Source organism: Equus asinus, chromosome 8, assembly GCF_041296235.1.
Source record: "Equus asinus isolate D_3611 breed Donkey chromosome 8, EquAss-T2T_v2, whole genome shotgun sequence".
Classification (NCBI taxonomy): Eukaryota; Metazoa; Chordata; class Mammalia; order Perissodactyla; family Equidae; genus Equus; species Equus asinus.
Window position 1 is genome coordinate 1,782,763 of NC_091797.1, and position 22,973 is coordinate 1,805,735.

The 22,973-nt window shown below is 44.2% G+C and overlaps 1 protein-coding gene across 5 annotated transcripts in view; it reads left to right on the forward strand.

The window, feature by feature from the left end:
• The first annotated feature begins 1,092 nt into the window (after nucleotides 1-1,092).
• Nucleotides 1,093-22,973, forward strand: part of B3GAT2 (beta-1,3-glucuronyltransferase 2) — a 53,440-nt gene continuing 31,559 nt past the window's right edge. For all 5 annotated transcript variants that reach the window (XR_011504909.1, XR_006532092.2, XM_014845845.3 and 2 more), the window contains exon 1: nucleotides 1,093-1,811. Coding sequence is in view for 3 of the 5 variants with exons in the window: in XM_014845845.3 (XP_014701331.3) it covers nucleotides 1,227-1,811 (585 nt within the window). In the remaining 2 variants the exon portion in view is untranslated. The remainder of the gene's footprint in view (nucleotides 1,812-22,973) is intronic.

Genomic DNA, 22,973 nt, shown 5'->3' on the forward strand with positions numbered 1-22,973 from the left:
AAACTCTGAGCCTCGGCTTCCTCGTCCAGAAAATGAAAGTGATGCCACCTGCCAGGCCTCCTAGAAAGGGTCGTTGGGAGGGTCAGACGGAATAATGCCGATGGCGCGGACTCCGAGGGGCTGTGCCTCCAAATTACTGAGAAAAATAAGTTAAATGTGCTCGGCTGGAGTTGCAGGAATTTCCCCAATGGTCACACTGCAGCCGGGCAGCAATCGCACGGAGCGAGTTCTCCTCATGCGCATCTCGCAGGCCGAGCCCCGAGCGCGGCCTCTCGTCCCCGGCTCCACCGACTTGGACCTTTCGGGGACCCCGCTCTGCGGCCGCCGCTCGGCCCACCCCGCGCCGGGCTCCCGAGGGGGGTCCCGGCCCCTCCCACCTCCTCGCACCCGAACCCCAGGCTCCCGAGTTTTCCGCCCGGGCATGAGCTTTCCTGGCGGATCTCCAAAGACTGGGCAGCATTTGAGAAAGCTGCGCGCGCGGACCTCAGCGGACGAGCACCCCCTCCCGGAGGTCGCGCCTCCCCGCGGGGCCCCCTGCCCGCCTCCCCGGCCGTGCGGCCCCTTCCTTTCCCCTCCCGCCCGCAGCCGCGCCGCGGTCTCCCTCGGGGGGGGGGGCGGGGGGGGGGGCTGGGAGCACGCTGGAGTCTGCAGCGCCCCCGCCCCTCGCTCCTTCTTTCTTCCCGGCTTTGGGATCGCTGCCGGAGCGGGAGCGGCTCTGAGAGGAGCAGGACGGAGCGCAGGCTTGGCTGCGGCGCGCGCTCAGAGCTGGCACCAGCGCCCCGGGGTCCCCTCCCGGGACTCACCGCCCCCGCTGGGACGTGACCAAGGAGCCCTGGGCGCCTGCCTCCTGCCCTCGAAGGTGCCCCAAAGAGCGCATCGGGGCCCACGGCTGAGCACAGCGCCCGCAGCGCCGCGGGACCCGCACCGGCTCGCAGTCCTCGGGAAGAGCGCGGGCATCTCCGCCTTCCTGGGGTCGGCTCCACTCCGGGCCCGCAGCGCGCGCTGCACCGAGTCCGCTTGCCGCCGACCCGCCCCGTGGCCCCCGCTCCTCGGCACCTGCGCGGAGCCCCCGAGCCCGGGGCCCGGCCCGGCAGCGCCCCGACCCCGACCCCATGGAGAGCGCGCCGGCCGCCGCTTTCTGAGTGCGGGCGCCGCCGTCCAAGCTGCAAGCTGGGTCCCCGGCTCGCTCCTCCTAGGACGTCCGAGAAACCGGCGGGGATCGCGCCATGAAGTCCGTGCTGTTCAGCCGCTTCTTCATCCTGCTGCCCTGGATCCTGATCGTCATCATCATGCTCGACGTGGACACGCGCAGGCCCGCGCTCCCGCTCACCCCGCGCCTCTACTTCTCTCCCTACGCTGGGGGCCGCGGGGGCGCCCGACCCCCGCTCCGCAGGGGCGGCCCAGGGCGCGGCTCCGAGCGGCGCAACGAGTCCGGGCCGCCGCGCGCGCCGCCCCTGCCCACCATCTATGCCATCACGCCCACCTACAGCCGCCCGGTGCAGAAGGCAGAGCTGACGCGCCTGGCCAACACCTTTCGCCAGGTGGCGCAGCTGCACTGGATCCTGGTGGAGGACGCGGCGGCGCGCAGCGAGCTGGTGAGCCGCTTCGTGGCGCGCGCCGGGCTGCCCTGCACGCACCTGCACGTGCCCACGCCGCGGCGCTACAAGCGGCCCGGGCTGCCGCGCGCCACGGAGCAGCGCAACGCCGGCCTGGCCTGGCTGCGCCAGCGGCACCGGCACCAGCGCGCGCAGCCCGGCGTGCTCTTCTTCGCCGACGACGACAACACCTACAGTCTGGAGCTCTTCCAGGAGGTAGCGCCGCCCGCCGCGGGGCGGGAGGGGCCTCGCCGGGACGCCGGGAGGAGCTCCTCGGGGCTCCCGTAGCCCCCGCTGCCCCGGGGATGGAGGGCGGGCGAGAGGACCCCTGTGACCCAAGGGAGTGAGGCTGGCCGAGGCTGTGCTGCCCCCGGGCCCCGAGGTCGGGCCGAGGGACAGCGCAGGGTGAGGAGCGACTGTGAGGGTGGAGCCCAGAGGCGGAGGGGCGGCGGCCAGGCGAGCTCGGGAGAGCGGGGGCCCCTGCACAGGTGTGACTGAGTCCAGAGCCGCATGGGGAGGAAGATGCAGGTGGTGACTCAGAATCAGCCCAGAGACCTTTCCCTCGTCCAGCCCCCTGGCACGGAAATGGGTAGTAGTGACAACACTGACTTCCTAGGGGTCTTCCCTCCCTCTTCCCCCACCCCGCAAAGGCCCTTTCTGACTCCGAAGATGACCTCTTGTGCAAGGAAACCCTCTGGCAAATGAGTTGGGCTGTGCGGCCCGGTGGGTGTGTCTCTTCGCAGCCCGAGGCATCCCCCGGACTGCCGGTTCCTTTTCCGGACCTCTCCCGGGCCTCTCCTGCCCCGGGCGCTCGCCCCGGTGCTTACCGGCGGCCCGGCCGCTGAGGCGCGCTCCTCCCTCGGGGCGCGCGTGCCCAGACCGGCGGAGATGGGGGCCGGTGGTGTTTCTTGAGGCTGGTATTTTGCGGTCTGTGTTTCCTGCAAACGAGACTGGGTTGCATGGTTTTGTCAGTTTTCTTCTTCCTCGTACACAAGTAGATCTTTAAAAAAGTGTTGGATTTCTCACATCCCGTGCGACGGTCGCCTTCCTCTACCCCAAATTCCCGGGCCTCCTGCCTCCAAGACCCCGCCCCCCAGTAAAGTGGGCGGCCTGTGCGTCTAGTAATCATATAGGCCGCACACTTGCATCCGAATATCCATGTGGCTTTCTTAACTGAGGGCAGAGGTTCTCTGTACTCTAACAGTTTAATTTTCCTTCCTACGTGGCTTTTAAAAATCCATTTCTTAAGGGCAGTCGCCCCTTCGTACGCATTCACCGCCTCCTTCTTTGTGTGTAAAAGGACCAGTAATTGCTCTCCATCTTTCCTTCTTCATCCTTTCACCCTATGGGGCTTTCCTTCCCTGTTTTCTCAGAAGAAATGAGTAAGCTTGACGTTGTGTGGTATGGTCTTTGTTATTAGAGATTATAGGTGTCAAGATTAGAGACGTCCTCTGGTTTATTTAAGTTGGGCTTTTATTTTGATCCTGCTTATGTGCTCTTCACCCGAAAGATGTGGTTTGTATTCTGAAGGAAGGAGCTTTGCGTTTCAGTACACCATAATTTTAAACCTCAAAGTTTGTTTCTTCTGCAGCTTGGAAGCTGCCTTACCTGTGAAAATGTGCTTCCGTGAGAGTGAAGTAATGACGTCGTTGTTAGCTAACCTTTCAGCGGCGTGGGCCGTGAGGGGGCCTGGTTTCAGTGCGTTCCCCGCCGCCAGCCTGTTGGGGTGCTGTGTTAGAGGCGTGGGGGAGCGGGCACTGCGGGCAGTGAAACGGTCAGAACAGTGTCTGTCTTCAGTGCTTCCCAAACTGAAAGGAACGCTTGGCGGTAGTGGATATTAAGCAGCAAGAGAAGCATCCAGTAGGTTTTTTTCTTTTTCTTTTTTTTCGGTGAGGAAGATTTGCCCTGAGCTAACATCTGTGCCAACCTTCCTCTACTTTTATGTGGGTCGTCTCCACAGCATGTCTGCCGAGTGGAGTAGGTCCATGCCCAGCATCCCAACGGGCAAACACAGGTGCCGAAGCCAGCGTGTGGAACTTTAACCACTCGGCCAGGTTTTTTCATTGGTCCATAGGGGGAAAAAGAAAAAGAAAGAAGATGAAAGAAAGAAGAGAGGGTGAGAAGAAATACTATTGGCCAAAAGGAAACTAGGAAGGGAAAAACTTGCAAAACTTTGAAGACACTAAAGTAGACTGAAATTAAGAGCATCTGCAAGTCTTTAGAGAGGCATGCGGAGTGTACAAAATGCAGAGCAGAAGGAATTTTTGAAAATCATAATATGCATGGTACACTTGGAATTTAAATTCTGTAGTTCCTAGAGGTTCTTCCCAGACAGTAATTTCATGACTAGTCCCTTTCTCCACCACCATTCCTCCTCCCCACATGAGTGTTTTTGACAGAGTAGGCGTCTGTCACCAGCATACACGTTGATACATTCCATTTTTTACAACACATTCTTTTCCTTAGCAAGCAGTGTTTTCATAGAAAGCAGTATTGAACTCTCTAAAACGTCAGATAGTGGAATTTATGCATTCTTAGTCTTGTGCATTGATGGGATGGTCTACCCTACACCCAGTCTAGGATTGATGATTCCATGTGGATTACAGTCCAGACATTGCTCTCTTGGAGAAAAGATAGGACCAGAAAAACCATCTGAAAACTGCAGCTCCTGGGGGAAGGGAAGATGCTGTAGGGCCGAGGCATAGGTCTCTTTGCATTGTGCACACACACAAATTAGTTCTTAAGTAATTTGCAGTACTTAAGGAAAGAATGTCCTGGGGCCGGCCGGGGGCATAGTGGTTAAGTTCAAAGATTCCGCTTTGGCAGCTGGGGTTCCTGGCTTTGGATCCTGGGCACAGAGCTACACACTGCTCATCAAGCCATGCTGTGGCAGTGTCCCACAAATAAAACAGAGGAAGACTGGCACAGATGTTAGCTGAGGGCCAATCTTCCTCAAACACACACACAAATGTCCCAAGTCAGGCTTCATCTTTTGATCGTAGTGCATCTGATTTCCATGGTTGATGTTAAGTAGATGAGATAAAAGAGGAAAATGAACCAGGTACAAATTAGCTCCCTGAGCACTGGCGGCATAGGAAGGAAGGTAAAGATGAAAGGTCTCCAAATTAAATTAGAGGTGCAACAGGCGGTCCGTGTTCAGTTATCCCTCCCTGGTAACCGGAATGGCGCTTTCTTCTCCCATACAGCTGACTAATTTTCAGCCTCCCGTTTCACCCGAGCTGTGCCACCAGAGAGAAATATTTGCGTTGAACAGTCCTGCTTCAGAGCCACATCCTCCTGCAAATGGAGGTCGATGGGGGTGGCACCTGCAGACCCTGCCTTTGAGAAGGAGGTGGGCGGGGTTCAGGCTCAGGATCTCCAGGGCTCCTCCTGCTCTTCCTGCGGCCTGGGTGAGGTCTTGCCCTGTGGCACACGGGTGAGCCTGCCTGCCAGTGCACCCTATCGATCCAGCTCTCCGGAAAAGCTTATTTGCAGAGGATTTAAACTGCTTTAGGAAAAGCCACAACTGCAGATAAATGCGAGTCTGTAACTAGTCATATTTTCAATAACACTATTGATCAGGTTTCCGTTCTTTGTTAGAAAACCTTCCAAGCTTTCCTGAGTGTAAAGCTGGTGCCTTTCCGGCGAAGTTGCTTTCACCTAGGAAATCAATTGAATTGAAAGGTTAAAAAGTAGCACTTTTCAAGGAAGAAGAAAAAAACTTTAATGAGGTAAGACTGGAAGACAGGCCGACTCTGAGACACTTAAGGGGCCCACTCGGTTAATGAGACTGCATCTCCACGATGTCTCTGGCAAGGAGTGGACTAAAGAGGCCCTGTGTCTGGGTTTTGTGGTTGGTGCTGTTGAGCTGTCTGTGCTCTGGGCAGGTGGAGGGGACGAGGGTTAATTCTCTGGCTCCTTTTCTGAAGCGCTTATATCATTTATATGCTCCCCCTTTACATGCAGCTTATTGGAGCCACAATCCAAAGGGAACTCAAATCTACAATGCTTGGCACTTCTCTCCCTGGGTCGTGAAGTCTGTGTGTGTTTCCTGCAAGGAGACAAGAGATGCAGGTGCTTCTGTAGGGTGATTGTCTTTTCAAAGCAAAGAAACCTAGAAGATTCTCTTAGGTATAGTACAAAGAGACTATTTGACCTGAAATGTGCCCCTTGTATTTTATTTCTCTCCATCTAAAAGCATATTAATAGTCATGCCATAGGTCTGATAAAATGTGAGAATTCTGTAAAAATGTATATAGAAAACTACAGCCCATTTTCTGAGGCTGTCGATGTTAGAGCTACAGATGTTTTTACTCTCCCTGGGTGTACAGTACTTGAGTTATGACTAATTTTTACAGAATTTTCTTTGGAGACAAGCGGTTTTCATTTGGGATTTTGATATTTTAATGGACCAGAAATAACTAGTTTGGGTTTAAAAGACGTTCTCCCTTCTGCCCCTTCCTGTTGTCTTTTTCCATCATTCTTTGCCCTCCAGCTACTTTCCTCTGATTAGTCTTTCTCGTGAACAGACCTGGAGACGGCCGGGTTGTGGTTTGGTGCAGTGGCTGTGTGTCTTTTCACATTTAGACTGTTGTCCGCTGCTTCTTGGAGACCCTCTGGGGCGGCTCCATTTTCTTCTGTCTGCTCCACTTGCCTCTAAATTACAAGCTGGTAAGTTTTCTCTTGTGTGAACAGTAATGGAATAGTAATTGCTTTAAGGCATACTACAAAAGTAAAATAGAACACCCAAAGTGAGCGGTCTTATTTATTAACTATTCCAGGTGGTATTTAGAGCTTTTTTTGTTACCAGATTCAATAATGCTCAGATGTGTCTATTCAAATATTTTGGACTCTGATGGAATATTTGCTCAGTCTGTACAAGTTAACACATTATTGTATATTTGATTTATGGTGCTGTTGAAATGTGAAATTTAAGTTTTGCATGGTTTTCAAAATCTCTCCCAAAACATAAAATTGTTGTATCTGCCCACAGATAGATAGATAGGTAGGTAGGTGATAAGTAAGTAGGTTTAGAATAGATTTCCAATTTACAGATATGAACTAAGATAATCCATTGCACATGCCTGATAATTTTCTTTTTAATTTTATTGAGGTCATAATAGTTTATAACATTGTGAAAGTTCAGTTGTACATTATTATTTCTCAGTCACCATATATATGTGCCCCTTTCCCCTTATGCCCACCCCCCAACCCCCTTCCCCTCTGGTAACCACTAAACTGTTCTCTTTGTCCACGTGTTGGTTTATCTTCCTCATATGAGTGAAATCATGCAGTATTTGTCTTTTTCTGTCTGGCTTATTTCACTTAACATAACACCCTCAAGGTCCATCCATGTTGTTGCAAATGGGACAATTTTGTCTTTTTATGGCTGAGTAGTATTCCATTGTGTATATATTCCACATCTTCTTTATCCAATCATTGGTCGATGGGTACTTGGGTTCCTTCCACATCTCAGCTATTGTAAATAATGCTGCAATGAACAGGGGATGCATAAGTCTCTTTGGATTGTTGATTTCAAGTTCTTTAGATAAATACCTGGTAGTGGGGTAGCTAGGTGGTATGGTATTTCTATTTTTAATTTTTTGAGAAATCTCCATACTGTTTTCCATAGTGGCTGTACCAGTTTGCATTCCCACCAGCAGTGGATGAGGGTTCCCTTTTCTCCACATCCTCTCCAACATTTGTTATTTTTTGTCTTGGTGATTATAGCCATTCTAATGAGTGTAAAGTGATATCTCAGTGTAGTTTTGATTTGCATTCCCTGATGATTAGTGATGTTGAACATCATTTCATGTGCCTATTGGCCATCTGTATATCTTCTTTGGAAAAATGTCTGTTCAGATCCTTTGCCCATTTTTTGATTGGGTTGTTTGTCTTTTTGTTGTTGAGTTATGTGAGTTCTTTATATGTTTTGGAGATTAGCCCCTTGTCAGATATATGATTTGCAAATATTTTTCTCCCAGTTGGTGGGTTGTCTTTTCATTTTGTTCATAGGTTCCTTTGCCTTGCAGAAGCTCTTTAGTCTGATGAAATTCCACTTGTTTATCTTTTCTTTTGTTTCCCTTGTCCAAGTAGACATGGTATTCTAAAACTGATGCCAAAGAGTCTACTGCCTCTATTTTCTTTTAGGAGCTTTGTGGTTTCATGTCTTACCTTCAAGTCATTGATCCATTTTGAGTTAATTTTTGTGTATGGTGAAAGATAATGGTCTACTTTCATTCTTTTGTAGGAGGCTGTCCAGTTTTCCCAACACCATTTATTAAAGAGACTTTCCTTTCTCCATTTTATGTTCTTAGCTCCTTTGTTGAAGATTAGCTCTCAGTAAGTGTGTGGTTTTATTTCTGGGCTTTCAGTTCTGTTCCATTGATCTGTGTGCCTGTTTTTGTATCGGTACTGTGCTGTTTTGATTACTATAGCTTTGTAGTATATTTTGAAGTCGGGGATTGTGATGCCTCAAGCTTCGTTCTTTTTTCCTCAGGATTGCTCTGGCTATTCAGGGTCTTTGGTTGCCCCATATGAATTTTAAGATTCTTTGTTCTGTTTCCATGAAGAATGTCATTGGGATTCTGATTGGGATTGCGTTGAGTCTGTAGATTGCTTTAGGTAGTAGGGACATTTTAACTACATTTATTCTTCCAATCCATGTGCATAGAATATTTTTCCATTTCTGTATGTCATCATCGACTTCTTTCAATAATGTCTTACAGTTTTCATTGTATAGGTCTTTCACCTCCTTGGTTAGATTTATTCCTAGATATTTTATTCTTTTTGTTGAGATTATAAATAGGATTGTATTCTTTATTATTATTTTTTTTTTTGATGAAGATTAGCCCTGAGTTAACTGCTGCCAATCCTCCTCTTTTTTCTGAGGAAGACTGGCCCTGAGCTAACATCCGTGCCCATCTTCTTCTACTTTATAAGTGGGAGGCCTACCACAGCGTGGCTTGCCAAGAGGTGTCATGTCCGCACCCGGGATCCAAACTGGCAAACCCCAGGCTGCCGAAGTGGGACATGCGCGCTTAACCGCTGTGCCACTGGGCCGGCCCCAAGGGATTGTATTATTGAGTTCTCTTTCTGTTAGCTGGTTGTTAGAGTACAGAAATGCAACTGATTTTTGTAAGTTGACTTTGTACCCTGCAACTTTGCTCTAGTTGTTGATTACTTCTAGAAGCTTTCTGATGGATTTTTTAGGGTTTTCTATATATAACATCATGTCATCTGCAGACAGTGAGAGTTTCACTTCTTGATTGCGTATTTGGATTCCATATATTTCTTTTTCCTGCCTAATTTCTCTGGCCAAAACCTCCAGTACTATGTTAAATAAGAGTGGTGAGAGTGGGCACCCTTGTCTTGTTCCTGTTTTCAGAGGGATGGCTTTCAGTTTTTCCCCATTGAGTATGATGTTGGCTGTGGGTTTTTCATATGTGGCCTTATTATGTTGAGGTACTTTCCTTCTGTCCCCATTTTATTGAGAGTTTTTATCATAAATGGATGTTGGATCTTGTCATAATGTCTTCAAGGTTTAGCTACATGGTAGCATGTATTAAAATTTCTTTCTTTTTAAGGCTGAATAATATTCCATTGTATGTATATTCCACATTTTACCTTTCACCTGGTGAAGGATACTTGGATTGTTTCCACGGTTTGGCTGTTGTGAATGCTGCTGAACGTTGTGAACGTGGGTGTAGAAATATCTGTTGAGTTTATGCTTTCAATTCTTATATGTGGGTATATACAGAAGTGGAGTTGCTGGGTCATGGGGTAGTTCTATGTTTAATTTGGGGGGTAACCACCATACTGTTTTCCACAGTGGCTGTACCGTTTTATATTCCCACCAATGGAGCACAAGGGTTTCAGTTGTGCCACATCCTCTCCAACACTCGTTATTTTCTGGTTTTGATAATAGTGTGAAGTGGTATCTTATTGTGGTTTTGATTTGCATTTCCCTAATGATTAGTGATGTTGAGCATCTTTTCATGTACCTGTTGGTCATTTGTATATATTTTTGTAGAAATGTCTATTCATGTCCTTTGCCCATTTTCAAATTGAGTTATTTGTTTTTGTTGAGTTTTAAGAGTTCTTCATATATTCTGGATATTAATCATGAATCAGATATGTGATTTGCAAATATTTTCTCCCATTCTGAGGGCTGCCTTTTTATTCTGTTGATAGTGTCCTCTGATGCCCTAAAGTTTGTAATTTTGATGAAGTTCAATTATTTTTTTCTTGTTCCTTCTGGTTTTGATGTCGTATCCAAGGAAATGTTGCCAAATTCAATGTCACGAAACTTTTCCCCTTTTAATAGTTGCATAATTAGCTCTTATGTTTAGTAATTAAGGTGGGTCCATTTTGAATTAATTTTTGTACATAGTATTAGGTGAGGTTTCAACTTCATTCTTTTGCATATGGATGTCCTATTTTCCCAGCACCATTTGTTGAAAAGACTGTCCTTTCCCCATTAGATGGTCTTGGCACGTTGTTGAAAATCATTTGACTATGTACATGAGGGTTTATTTCTGGGCTCTCTGTCCTATTCATTGGCCTGTATGTTTGTCTTTATGCCAACACCACACTGTTTTGATTCCTGTTGCTTTGCAGTAAGTTTTAGAGTGAGGAAGTGTGAGTCCTCCAACTTGGTTCTTTTTTAAGATTGTTTGGGCTGTCTGCGGTCCCTTGAGATTTCATATGAATTTTAGGATGGACTTTTTTCACTTTCTGCAAAAGACGTCATTGGGATTTTGATAGGGGTTGCATTAAATTTGCAGATTGCTTTGGATAGTGTTTCATTCTGACCGTATTAAATGTTTAAATCCATGAACATGGAATGCCATTCCACTTATTGGTGTCTTCCTTAACTTCTTTCAGCAATGTTTTATAGTTTTCAGTGTACACATATTTTGCTTCCTTAGGTTTATTGTTAATTATTTTCTTTTTGATGCTACCTGTTAGGTTTTATTAATTCGGTTTTGGTCTCTCTCCCATATCTGAAAAATATCATCATATACTACCAATAGAACTAAAAAATCCAGGACTGAGGGAAACTTTGGCTACACAGAGCAACATAAATAGATCTTAAAAATATGGTACAGCATAGAAAAATGGGAGGGGGGAGGAATCTGTTCCACAAGGCCATTTATGTACATTTAAAATACTGCACACAAAGTGTTATGCATTTCACAAGGACACACAAATAAAGTAATTCTCCGTTTTCTGGTTGTGTTCCTAGGACGGTGGTCTCTGGTGAGACATTTCCAGGCATGATTTTAAATGACTTGGCTTTTGTTCATGTTCATGATCCCACATGCATGAGAGACTAAACTTCTAAATCCTGAAACACAGAAGGAAGAGCATCCCTTATTCCAGGCCTGAGTGTGTAGCGTTTACATGGTGTAGTTTTTCCTGGAAAGATAGGTGTCTTGTTTCTTACTCATCTGAGACAGGGTTTGCCTGGTGACAGGTCCCATGGTCTAAGCCACGGTCGGAGAATCTCTGCCCTGAGCAATACGTGGTGATGGTGATGGTGGTGGCAGTGATGGCAGCAGACACTGATACTGCGTTTATTTATGTACCTGTGTTACCTCATTCAATCCTCAAAACAACCCTATGGTACCGTAGTGTTACTATACCCATTTCCATATGTGGGAACAGCACAGAGAGTCTTGCTAACTTGCCCAAGACCACACAGCTAACTAGTGGTGGAGTTGAGATTTGAGTGCTGGGGTCAGGCTCACAGATCCAGCTTTTCACTTGCTTTGTCTCTAATTCATTTATTTTTTTGTTTTATTTTGCTCTTTTATTGCCTGCCTTCTTTGTTTTTGATTTAATTTTCTCTTCTTTTTTTGGTTTATTGAGATAAAAACTTAGCTCCTTGATTTTTCTACTTTTCTTTTTTCTGATATATGCTGAAAGCTAAACACACTGTTTGAGCTGCATCCCATAAATGTTGACGCTGTGTTTTCAAAGTTCACTTCAAAATATTTTCTAATTTCTGTTGATTTATTTTTTCGTATCTTTTTGTATAATTTTACTAAGTAATTCAAAGTATGTTGCTTAATTTGTGAACACTTATGGCTTTTTAAATTATCTGTGGTTCTGATTTCTAGTTTAATTCTTTGCAGTCTGAATACATAATCTAGTTTCACTGGTTGAAATGTATTGAGATTTGCTTTATGTTCCAGCATACGGCCAGTTTTGGTGCATGTTCCACGTGTACCTAAAAAGAATGTTTATTCTGCAGTTGTTAGGTTTAGAGTTCTGTACATATCAATTAGTGGGGTGCTGCTTAAACTCCCTAAATCTGTACTGATATTTGGCGTGCTTGCTCTATCTTGTACAAAGAGAGCTGTGTTAAAATTTCTGACTGTGCTTGTGAATTAGTCTTTCTCCTTTTACATTTATCTACTTTTTGCTTCATGTATTTTGAAGCTATGTTATTTGGTGCATTCACCTGTAGATTTGTTGTTTTGTCTTGATGAATTGACCTTTTATTGTTTTGAGATGTCCCTCAGCACCTCTGGTGATCTCTTTGTCTTGAAAGCTACTTTGTCTGATGTTACTGTAACCACAGTAGCTTTCCTATGCTGACTGTCTGGTGTATCTCTTTCCATCCTTTTACTTTATCCTGTCTCTGTTCTTATATTTAAGGTGTGTCTGTTGTAAATAGCATATAGTTGGTTCTCATTTTTTTAATCCTTTTTGCTTTTCTTATGCTCTTCTCCCAAGGTAAGAACTTGGGAGAATAACCTGTAAACAAAGCCTTATTTAAATAATTCCTGCTGTGAATCTTATACTGAGTAAACAGCCTCTGTATTTTTTATGAATTGGACTTTCCTGAATTAGGTTTTCTTTCAAGTACCCCCTGCATCTTTTGAGGGGAAGGTAAACCAAGTAAAGGTTGGTCATGATAACTTTGTAAAGTAACCATTTGCTGAGGCTACAAAGAGTCTACTTACTGCCCAGGAAAGTTCTATCAAATTCTTCCTTTTTAGTATTTTCTGAGAGTGTTTAATTACTTCTATAATCTTAGAGGGTTCCCTCCCTGTTCCTCTTTTATTCATTTGTCACATATTCTGAGTATATTTCCCATCAGGAGAGCCTGAAAAGTGTTTTTCTTTCTCTCAGATTTCAGGTACAGAGGTGGAGTTGATCGTGCTTCCCCATCCTAACCTACCATCGACATCGTCGCATGCAAGCTCCCTCCCTTCTTGTTGCCTTTGTTCTTACTGTCAGGCATCTATTCTAGCATGCATGCTGCAGATTATTTCGTTTCTGTGTCTCCTTGTGAAATGTATCATGTTTTGTGTGCAGTATTTTAAATGTATATAAGTGCCATTATGGAATAGATTTTTTTCTACCTTTCCATGCTGTACCATGATTTAAAGATGTATTTTTATTGCCCTGAGCAATAAATCTAATCCACTGCTTCTGACTGTGGAGCTTTTATTTTCAAGTTGGAATTCTCATAATGCTCTATTTATTTGGGAAATTAGAATTTACCATGAGATGCTTTGCTGTATTGATCACCATAGTACTCTAGTGATTTATTAATAGGTGAAAAAAAATTAAAACTCCCATCCTGCTACTCCAAGAGACTATTTAGTCAAAGACTCCACCAAAATTAAAAGTTCCCAACTTCTTGTGCATTAGGTCCAGTAAATGTGAATCTTGCATGGAGAGGACCAGTGCCCCCAGCCCCTGGGCCTGACTCCTCAGCATCCCCCCTCTGCACACACCCACACTCACACATGCACACACCCACACTCACATATGCACACACACACACACACACACACAGAGCACCAGAAGACATATTCTGAGACCATATTCATTTTTTTTAATGCTTTCACGTCAGTGGTATTGGTTTGCAACTTTACTGAAGTCTGGATTACTTCTTGGTATGTAAGTCTGCCTATTGCATGGAAAGGCCAGTGGACTAACGAGACCAGCCATTGTGCGTTGGTTAGAGCTCCAGATGCCCACGCCAAGTGAACTGTACACTTGGACACCCTTCCTTTTACGTGCTGGACACGCTGCCACAGAGGTGAGTTAATATGCCCTCTGCTCTCCTGAGACATTTTGGGGAATGTATAGCAAAAGGGGCACATTTTAAAGGGCAGCAACAGCTTAATATGTTAGAATGTGTTAACAAGCTAATTTGCAGAAGTTTTCTGCAAACCTAACTACACATTTGATTTTATGTAAAGTTTTCCTTTTTGATATCCAAATGAAGATGAATGTGGTATTGGCAATTGTTAATTATGTTCATAATTTCAGTAAACATCGAATTTTACTAAAGTATATAGAACTGTACAAGGGATAGTAAAATAGATGGGGCTTATTTGAATTTTCCAGAAGGCGTGTGTTTTAACACTGATGGCAGGAGAGAGGATGGGCTCGTGTAGGGTAGGGGGACCTCCAAGTAGTAACCCTTTTCTCTTGTCTGTGTCCAATATTGTCACAGTAGCATTATGCTCTTAGGCAGGAGTTCTTTTCTGCAACAGTGCTACTTTCCTAGAAGCCTGGAGGAAAATAGAAGTTTAAATAGTTTGTAAATTTGGCTAGGATAAGTACACACACACACACACACACACACACGCATGCATGCACTCACTCACAGACACACAAATTGCATTTGGCTCTTTAGTCTCCATGAGTCATCTGTTTCCGCATAAATACCTTCAGGCCAAACCTCCTTAGCAAGGACACCAGGTAGATGATTATGTCTTCCTCTCCTGCGTCCAGTGAGGTGGCACATATTGTCAGGTCATCTTACGGATGGTGAGGCCAAGCTTGACCACTTGATCAAGGTAGTGACCGCCAAGTTCTCCATTGTAAAGGCACATTTTTCTTTTGTAATTACTAGGAAACCCATAGGTTGATACTCTGAGATGGTGTGTAACTAATGACCCATAGATTGATACTCTGAGACAGTGTGTAATTAATAAGTAACCCATAGATTGATACTCTGAGACTGTGAATATCTTGTTTCCCAGCAATGTTTACCCAAGAGTTCCAGCATCCGGTAGTGATTCTTGCTTCAATTCATTATTGCACCGGGGAGACCAAATGGTGATTTCCTTACTGGATCATTTCTTCTACATTTGCCAGCTGGCCTTCTTCCTAAAGAACAGCTTCCCTCTCACACCTCCCCCCCCCCCCATCTATAACCACAGGCTTGGGGCTCCCTTTCTCCCCAGTGTGTTTTGATCTATGAGTGTCATTCTTTTTGATGCTCAAATTGTTCAGAGATTGGCCGCAACGCTTCAGACCAGCTTCTGTCTTTCTTGCACGTGTCCTTGTTTATCTATGAGCATGTCTTTGCTTTTTTGGCACAAAAAATTCTAGACTCATCTTATACTTTCCCTGGCCAGCCCTGGAATCAGCCACTTCTCCAAGGAGCTCTGATTCCTTTTAATGGAGAATGGTATTTGCAAACCAAATCTGAGTGTTAGGTTGTATGTATTGCTACTGGGGTGTTAATATTTCTAGGGCTTTAACTCACGAGATCGTATTGAAACCTCCTAATATTTTGTTTTTATCTTAAATCAGATGTATTGAGGCATAACTTACCTATAATAAAATGTCTTGTTTTAAGTGTAGAGTTTGCTGCGTTTTGGCAAACACTTGCAGCCTCGTAATTATCACCTTATAAACATCTGCAGTTGGTGTTCACCACCCGTGGCCTCTACTTTGCTTTCTGTCTCTACCGATTTGTTGATCTATTCTAGAATTTCACATGAGGGACTAATACAATATGTAGCCCTTTGTTTCTTTCGCTCAGCATTATGTTTTTGAGATTCATTCATGCTGTCGTGAATATCAATAGTTCATTACTCTGTATGGCTGAGTAGTAATCAGTTGTGTGGATAGATCACTGTTTGTTTAATCTGTTCCCAAGATGGTTCACATTAGGGCTATTTCCAGAGTAAAGCTGCTGTGGACATTCACCTACAAGTTTTTGTGTGTACCTATGCTTTTGTTTCTCTTGGGTAAATACCTAGAAAATTGCTTGGTCATATGATAAGTATATTTTTTAACTTTACAAGAAACTGCCAAATTGTTTTCCAAGGTGGTTGTACCATTTTGTACTCCCACCAGGGATGTATGAGACCTAATTACTCCACATCTTCATCAACACTTAGTATTGTCAGTCTTTCAATTTTAGCCATTCTAAAGGGATGTGAAGGTATCTTATTGTGGTTTTGATTTCCATAATCACTGATGATATAGAACATCTTTGCAAGTTCTAATTGCTCATTCATTTTTCTTTGATGAAACGTCTGTTCAAATCTTTTGGCCATATTTTAATTGTCCAGCATGGTTAATGCCAATCATACTTTAGCCTTTTTTATTGAGCTGTAAGAATTCTGTGTATTCTGAATTTGTCTTTTGTAAGATATATGTATTGAGATATTTTCTCCCAGTCTGTGAGTTGCTTTAAAATTTTTTAACAGTATCCTTTGGAGAGTAGAAAATTTTAATTTTAAGTCCAATTTGTGAAATTTTTTAGGGTTCATGTTTTAAGGTCCTATGTAAGGAATCTTTGCCTACCCTAAGACCTCAAAGACTTTCTTCTATATTTTCTTCTACAGATTTTATAACTAGTTTTTGTGTCTAGGTCCATGATTCTATTTTGAGTTAATTTTTATGAGTATTGTGAGGTATACGGATCAAAGTTCTTTCTCTTTCTTTCTTTTTTTTTAACATAGATGTCCATTTGTTCCAGCACTATGTGTTAAAAAGACTATCCTTTCTCCCATTGAATTGCCTTGGCATCTTAGTAAAAAAGATCAACCAGCCATTTGTGGGAAGAACTACTTCTGAGCTCTCTAATCTTTTCCATTTATCTGCCTATCTTTACACTGATGCCACATTGTCTTGATTACTCTCACTTTGTAATAAGCAGAGCCGAGGCTAGCTCCTCCCAGACAGTCCAGGATTCACACCTTCATATGCCTTCGAGCAAGTAACAATTAAGTGAAGCTGGCCGTGTGTAAGTAGTATGACTTTATTTGTATTAAAACTTAAAGGACTAAAACTTTAACCTGGTTTATTTTCATTTATTAAGATTTTTAATTATGTTCCTTTCCCATATATTTCTCACAGTTCTTATTATTTCTAATGGTGTGTTTTATACACATACTTTGCATATTAAATATACTGGAATGTTCCTCATTTCCATACATACAACAGTCTTGCCTCCCTGTTTTCTTGTGTTGTCCTTAAACAGCCAGTTATTTCTCCAGCAAAAGTGAGTTTATTTGGGATCTTCAAAGAATTGCAGCTTGGGGTCTGCAACCATGGGGAGCCCCGTGCAAGTCTGGAGCAGCAAGGGGAGGAGAAAATCTTTATAGAGGGGAAAAGGAAGTTGGGGGGTTATTGTAAACGAAGAGTCCATTGGAAGAACTGAGAGTTCCATATGCTGTGGCTTCTCAGTGGCTGAGTTGTGACAGTCTCTCATTGGCTGAGCTTCTTGCTGGTCAAGAAGAGGAAGTCTTTCTTCTTTCTGTTGGGCTCTGCTGTCAAGGTACGGTGTCAGAGTGTCCCTGTTTGGCCTCCCAACTCCATTTTAATGAGGTTTCTGTTTACTGATTTCCACACTTGACATACACGGCCCGTTTGCTTTGTTTCTGAGCCTCCTGCTTTGGAGAGAAGACTGTCTCCTGTGACAGCACAAGCTGGTCAGGAATGGTGACTGACCTGTAGACTGAGATTTGGGGCTGTGACGGGAATGGTGGGGAACCATGGTGAACAGGGGAGGGTTGGCCCTGCGGAAAGTGGCCTTTCAATGCCACTGCTGCCATCATGGGATCTAGCGCAGTTTGCCAAATTTTCAGAGAGGCCAGAAACCTTTGGATTTTAACAGGTCTCAATTTAAGACACAAGCTCTGTGCAGGCCAGACCAGACTTGCCTTTAGGGCCACATATGGCCAAATGCTCCAGCTTGTGACCTCTGGTGTGGACAATAAAGAAGAATACAGAAAGCGAGTGAAAAATTGAACCCGGGCCAGAGAATAAGTCTGCGTTATACCCGACAGGGTGACTCGAGAAGGATGATCGCCTCGGGAACTTTTGAAAGAGATTTCTTTTTAACAATAGACTTTATTTTTAGAACAGTTTTAGCTTGACAGAAAAACTGAGAAGCTACTAGAAAGTTCCCACATACCCCACACCCAGTTTCCGTATTATTAACACCCCACATGAGTATGGTACCTGTGTTACAATTAATGAATCAATGCAAACTAAAGTCTGTTCTTTATTCAGATGTCCTTGGTTTTTACCAGTGTCCTTTTTCTGTTCCCAGATCCTGTTCTGGGTACCACATTACATTTAGTTGTCTTGTCTCCATAGGTTCCCCTTGGCTGTGACAGGTTCTCAGATTTTCTTTGTTTTTGATGATCTTGACAGTTTTGAGGAGTACTGGTTAGGTATGTTATAACATGCCCCTCTATTGGGACTTTCTGAGATTTTTCTCATGAGTAGAATGTGGTTGTGGGTTTGGGAGAAGATCACAGGGGTAAAGTTGCATTTTAATCACATCATGTCAAGGGTACATACTGTCAATATTATCTTATAGCTCAGCTTGTTCCGGCTCTGGCCACTGGGAGCTCTTTCAGTTGGCTGTGTGCTTTTCACATGACCCCATCAATGTGGGTTTATTTGGGGTTTTGTTTGCATTTTTAAATACCTCCTTAGTCTCTGGCATTATAAGATGCTTTAGGCTCATCTTGTATTTTTCCCATCCCAGTGCTAGAATCAGCCATTTCTCCAAGAAACTGGGGTTCCTCTTATTAGAGAAGGGTATTTAAAAAGACCACAGAGGTCAAGTTCCAGTCTCAGCACTTCATGTCAAGGGTACATGCTGTCAACATGTCTCGTCACTGTTGATGTTGGCCTTGATCACCTAGCTAAGGGAGGGCTTACTGGTTTCTTCCCTGTGAAGTTACAGCCCCCGCCTCACATAATTATTTGGAATTCTTCTGCATGGGGGATTTGTCTGTTCCCCATATGCTTTTTTATTCAATCATTTATTTATATACCTTAGCTTGTATTTGTTTTCAGCATTTACTTTATACTTTGGATTGTGACCCAATACTGCTTCATTCTGTTGCTCAAATTCTTCCAGCTTTGGCCATTGGGAGGTCTTTCAGTCGACTCCTGTGGGTCTTCTGTGTGCCTCCATCAATTTGTGGGTTTTTCTTTCCTTGTGCATTTTCTTACTTTCTGGCTCTAAAGATACCCCAGGATCATCTTGTATATTTTCTGCCCCAGCCCTAGAATCAGCTACTTCTCCAGGTAGCTCTGCTTCCTTTTATTAGAGCATGGTATCAGAAACCAAGATCTGGGTGCTAGGTGGGCTCATTGCTGCTAGACCCCCTCAGCTGACAGAGCAAGGAGAGATACACATATCTATCAATGTATCTATATATGACCATCTCTATATTAGGGTAAATGTGAGTTCATACTGCTGTCTCCAGCTCTAATCCGTAACCACATGGATCATTCTAGCCTTCTATTTTGCTTATCTGTAAGTTCTCACTCTAACATCCACCATCTGAAATAGATCTTTTTAATTAAGGAATGCAGTGGGACGCCCTGTCAAGGGCCTGCAGCACTTGAGTTCCCTCCATCCTGGCAGGTTTTTGGTTTTTGGTCTTCCTGTCCACAGTGGTTAATGCTGCTGCTGCTTTAGGCTTAGCTTGTGCTGATGACCTCGAGGAGCCCCAGCAGGTCCCAAACAGGCAGCTTCTCTGCAATGTGCTCGCTCTCCTTGCACCACCTGCTTCCCTTCCAGCCCTGTCAGCGTCAAACTCAAGTGATGAATTTTGCAGGTGGATGTGCCATTGCTTTTATTTTCCCAGAATTTTGGCTCTGTAGGCAAGGACTTTGTCTTCCTTGCTCTGGGGCTAGCGCAGCACTGGACACACAGTAGGTCCGTGAGGGATATTTAGTGGAAAAACACAGGAGAGATGGAGGAAATGTTAGACTCGATCTTCTACCCAATGACATAGGAGAAGGGTTGAGAATATAAAAGTAGGAACATTTCTGCCTTCTGGAATTCTTAGCTCCTTTAAGTAATTAGCTTTTGCACCTCAGAAGTTCATGCCGTGGGAGTGGTGCTGTATGGAAATCAAAACAGGCAAAAAAAGAGCCAGGGAAATAGAAAGTCATGCGAAGGACACTGTGTGGAGTGAATAGCACTGAGCCAAGTGACAATTAGGAGGAAAGGATGGTGAAATCATTAGGGGGCGGACGCAGGAAAGAGAAAGAGCAGACATGCTGTTAATTTCCAAACTGGTTCCAAAGAAAATTTACAAGTGTGTTGGATCATAGAAATGTAGACTCCGTGTTGGAGAATTTCAGATGTTTATGGACAAGGACGTTGGAAAGGACACTTGGCTCCAGGCCATCACTTCTGCGTTCCTTCGTCTTATTGGCACTGCTCTTCCCTTTGTGTCCTAGTTCATTGGATCCTGATGGATTTGGGGTGGGTTTTGGTTTTGGGTCTTTTTTTTTTTTTTGCCACTTAAATTATTAGTTTAAAAGCAGGATACAGAGTGTAACATTCTTTATTGTAATTCTATTCCTTGAGATTACCTATAGCATCTGACATTTCAGAAGATCAAGAATTTTTTCATTTCTCTTTGGAAAAAATAAAACAAGATTTCACCTATTGGTGTGTCTCAAAGGGAGCTGAAGACATTTGTTTAGCTTCTTCTGTTTTCCTCTAAGGGCATTCTGACGATCACCCTCGTGTCATCCTTTCAAGGGCTCCAGTCTCCGGAGCTGGCTGCTAGCCATCTCCCAGGGAGGGACCAAAAGGATGCAGCTTACAGCTGAAGAAAAAGGAGTTGGCTAAAGAAACAGGAGCTGGTTGTTGGTAAGACACGGGAGCGCACAGTTGTTACCTGCCTCCCTCCTTTCCTGGAGAAGATGAAGACCACAAGCTCCACCTGTCCTGGGAAGGTTTCAGCAGCATTTAGCCTGGAGGGGTGTGGGCATGTACCGAATCCTCTCCTGTGTCCTTTGTGGCCATGGGGTCTCTGGCAATTACTCTGCCTGGGGTTTTGGCTGGTTAGCATTGCTATGCAAGTCCTGTCCGTTTAATTGTGGGTCATGGGGAAAGGAATAAATGGGAGAATGTGACTTTGAAATTGAATAAATAAACGGGAAGAGAATGCCTTTGGGGATCAGACCTGTTTGTAGTATCATAACTCTTATAAATCTGTGAATTGCTTCCTCTTTTTCCTAATTTCCAGTGCTTCATTCCTCAGTTTTAGATTGGAGCTCACACCAGGCACCTGAAGTTGTGCCTGTTATGTAACTGCTATTTTGTGTTAAGAAAGTAACAAAACTCTTAAATACTGACGATCTTTTAGTTATATGAAAGTGCTTTTACTTTTCATAGGAACAGTCCTTGTTACAGTTTCCCCCTCTCAGAAAAGAACTTGGCTGCCAAGGAATCCTTAAAGAGCATAGCTTGAGTGAAAAGGACACAGAACAAAGGAAAGACCCCGGGGGGTGAAATGAAGAAGTTCTGTAAACAGCTGTGCTACTTTCCTTTGAAACGTCTGCACACTCTGTGTGCTGCAGCGATCGTGTGCCCAGGGGCTGTGTGTCTAACTCCGTGACGAAGGTTCCATGCTGAATCTCAGAGCAGCATATGTGGCAAGGGCATCAGGATCTTTCCGAAGTTTTAAGCTATTTAAATGACAAACTTTTTAAAATTTAGCGTACCTGGAAACATAAGCCTGCCACATCCCTGCGTTCAAACAGTCATCACTTCACCTTGCACGCCTGACCCTTGGAAAACATAAGACGTGAGCAAGTGGCAAGTCTGAGCTGCTCTCAGAAATCTGGAGTGTGCTAAGTGAAACCTACATTTTCTAGCATGAAACTGGCCCAGAAATGTGAAGTTTTGCTTTTTGATTCATCTCATCACCTTGAAGCCCAGGCCACTCTGTAGTCTGTGGGCAAAATCCTACACAGCTTAAGCGAAAAGTCTGCCACAAAACTCCCTTGGCCATGTTTAACTCCTCCTTACTAGAGGTCCCGCAGTTATGGCTTATTATTCTCTTTCATGGCCATTTCTCTTTTCCTATTTTCGGAACATTTTTGCCTTCCGTTCTTTTATTGTCTGTCTTCCTCTTTGATTGTGAGCTGTCCCTTGCACGGCACAGGCACACACAGATGGCCTGTTACATGTGGCCCACATTTCTACCTGGGGCTTACACACTTATCAAGAACTTTTTGGCACCTGCTGTGTGCAGGGCACAGCTGTGTTCTCTCAAGAGGACACGAGAGTCTGAGATGGAGTCTGCTTCCTAGGCTTGCACAGATTTGAAAATTTAAAGCTCTGGGCAAAAGCAAGTTAGGAGCTGAAAAATCATAGGTATCTTAAGAAAATATTTAAAAAAAGAATACTATTTTTAGTGCCTTATAGTTATAAGGCCATTCTGTTATTTTAAGAAAAACATATAAATTAGATTTAACTTGGTTTCTTAGTAATTTTGATATATAAGATAAGAAAATTGAAATGTTTTCTCTTTCTGCAGTGAGTGAGGGAACAGGAGTCTGAAAGTGGAGTGAGTTGGGGAGGGAGCTGTATTTTTGTGAAAATTTTAGTGAATTTTCTGGGGCTTTTTTCCCACCTATATGGAAGACCTAGGACACAAAAGCATGAAACATTAATGTTGATTCAAGAATTAAATCACCGAAACACTGTTGAGAGAAATTACAGCTCTAAACAACTGAAGAGAGAGATCGTGTCCATGGGCCGGAAGACTCAGTAATGTTAAGATGTCCGTTCTCACCAAGTTGACATGTGGATTCAGCGCAATCCCAGTCAGAGTCCACTGAAACGGACAGACTGACTCTGGAACTCAAACGGAAATGAAAAGGAGTTTGAACAGTCCAGATGACTTTGATAAAGAACAAAGTTGGAGGACTAAGACTACCTGATTACGAAAGTTATTATAAAGCTCCAGTAAATCAGGACAGTGTGGTGTCAGCGTGGAGATCAGCAGGCAGACCAGCGGATCAGACTGGAAAGTCCGGAAATACACCCACTCATACATAGCCACTGATTTTTGACAAAGGTGCAAAGGCAGTTGGGTTGCTTTGGGACAATTAGATATCATTTGAACAACCGGATATCTGTATGCAAAAACAAAGGGAAGAGGACTTCAATCAGTCCTCATACTATACACACAGATTAACTCAAAATAGATCACAACCTAAGTGTAAAACCTACAACTGTGATACTTCTAGAAAGGAAAATGCTTGTGACCTTGAGTTGGCAGCAGAGAAGTCTTAGACACAACACCAGGAGCACAATCCATGAAAGAACCAGCTGGT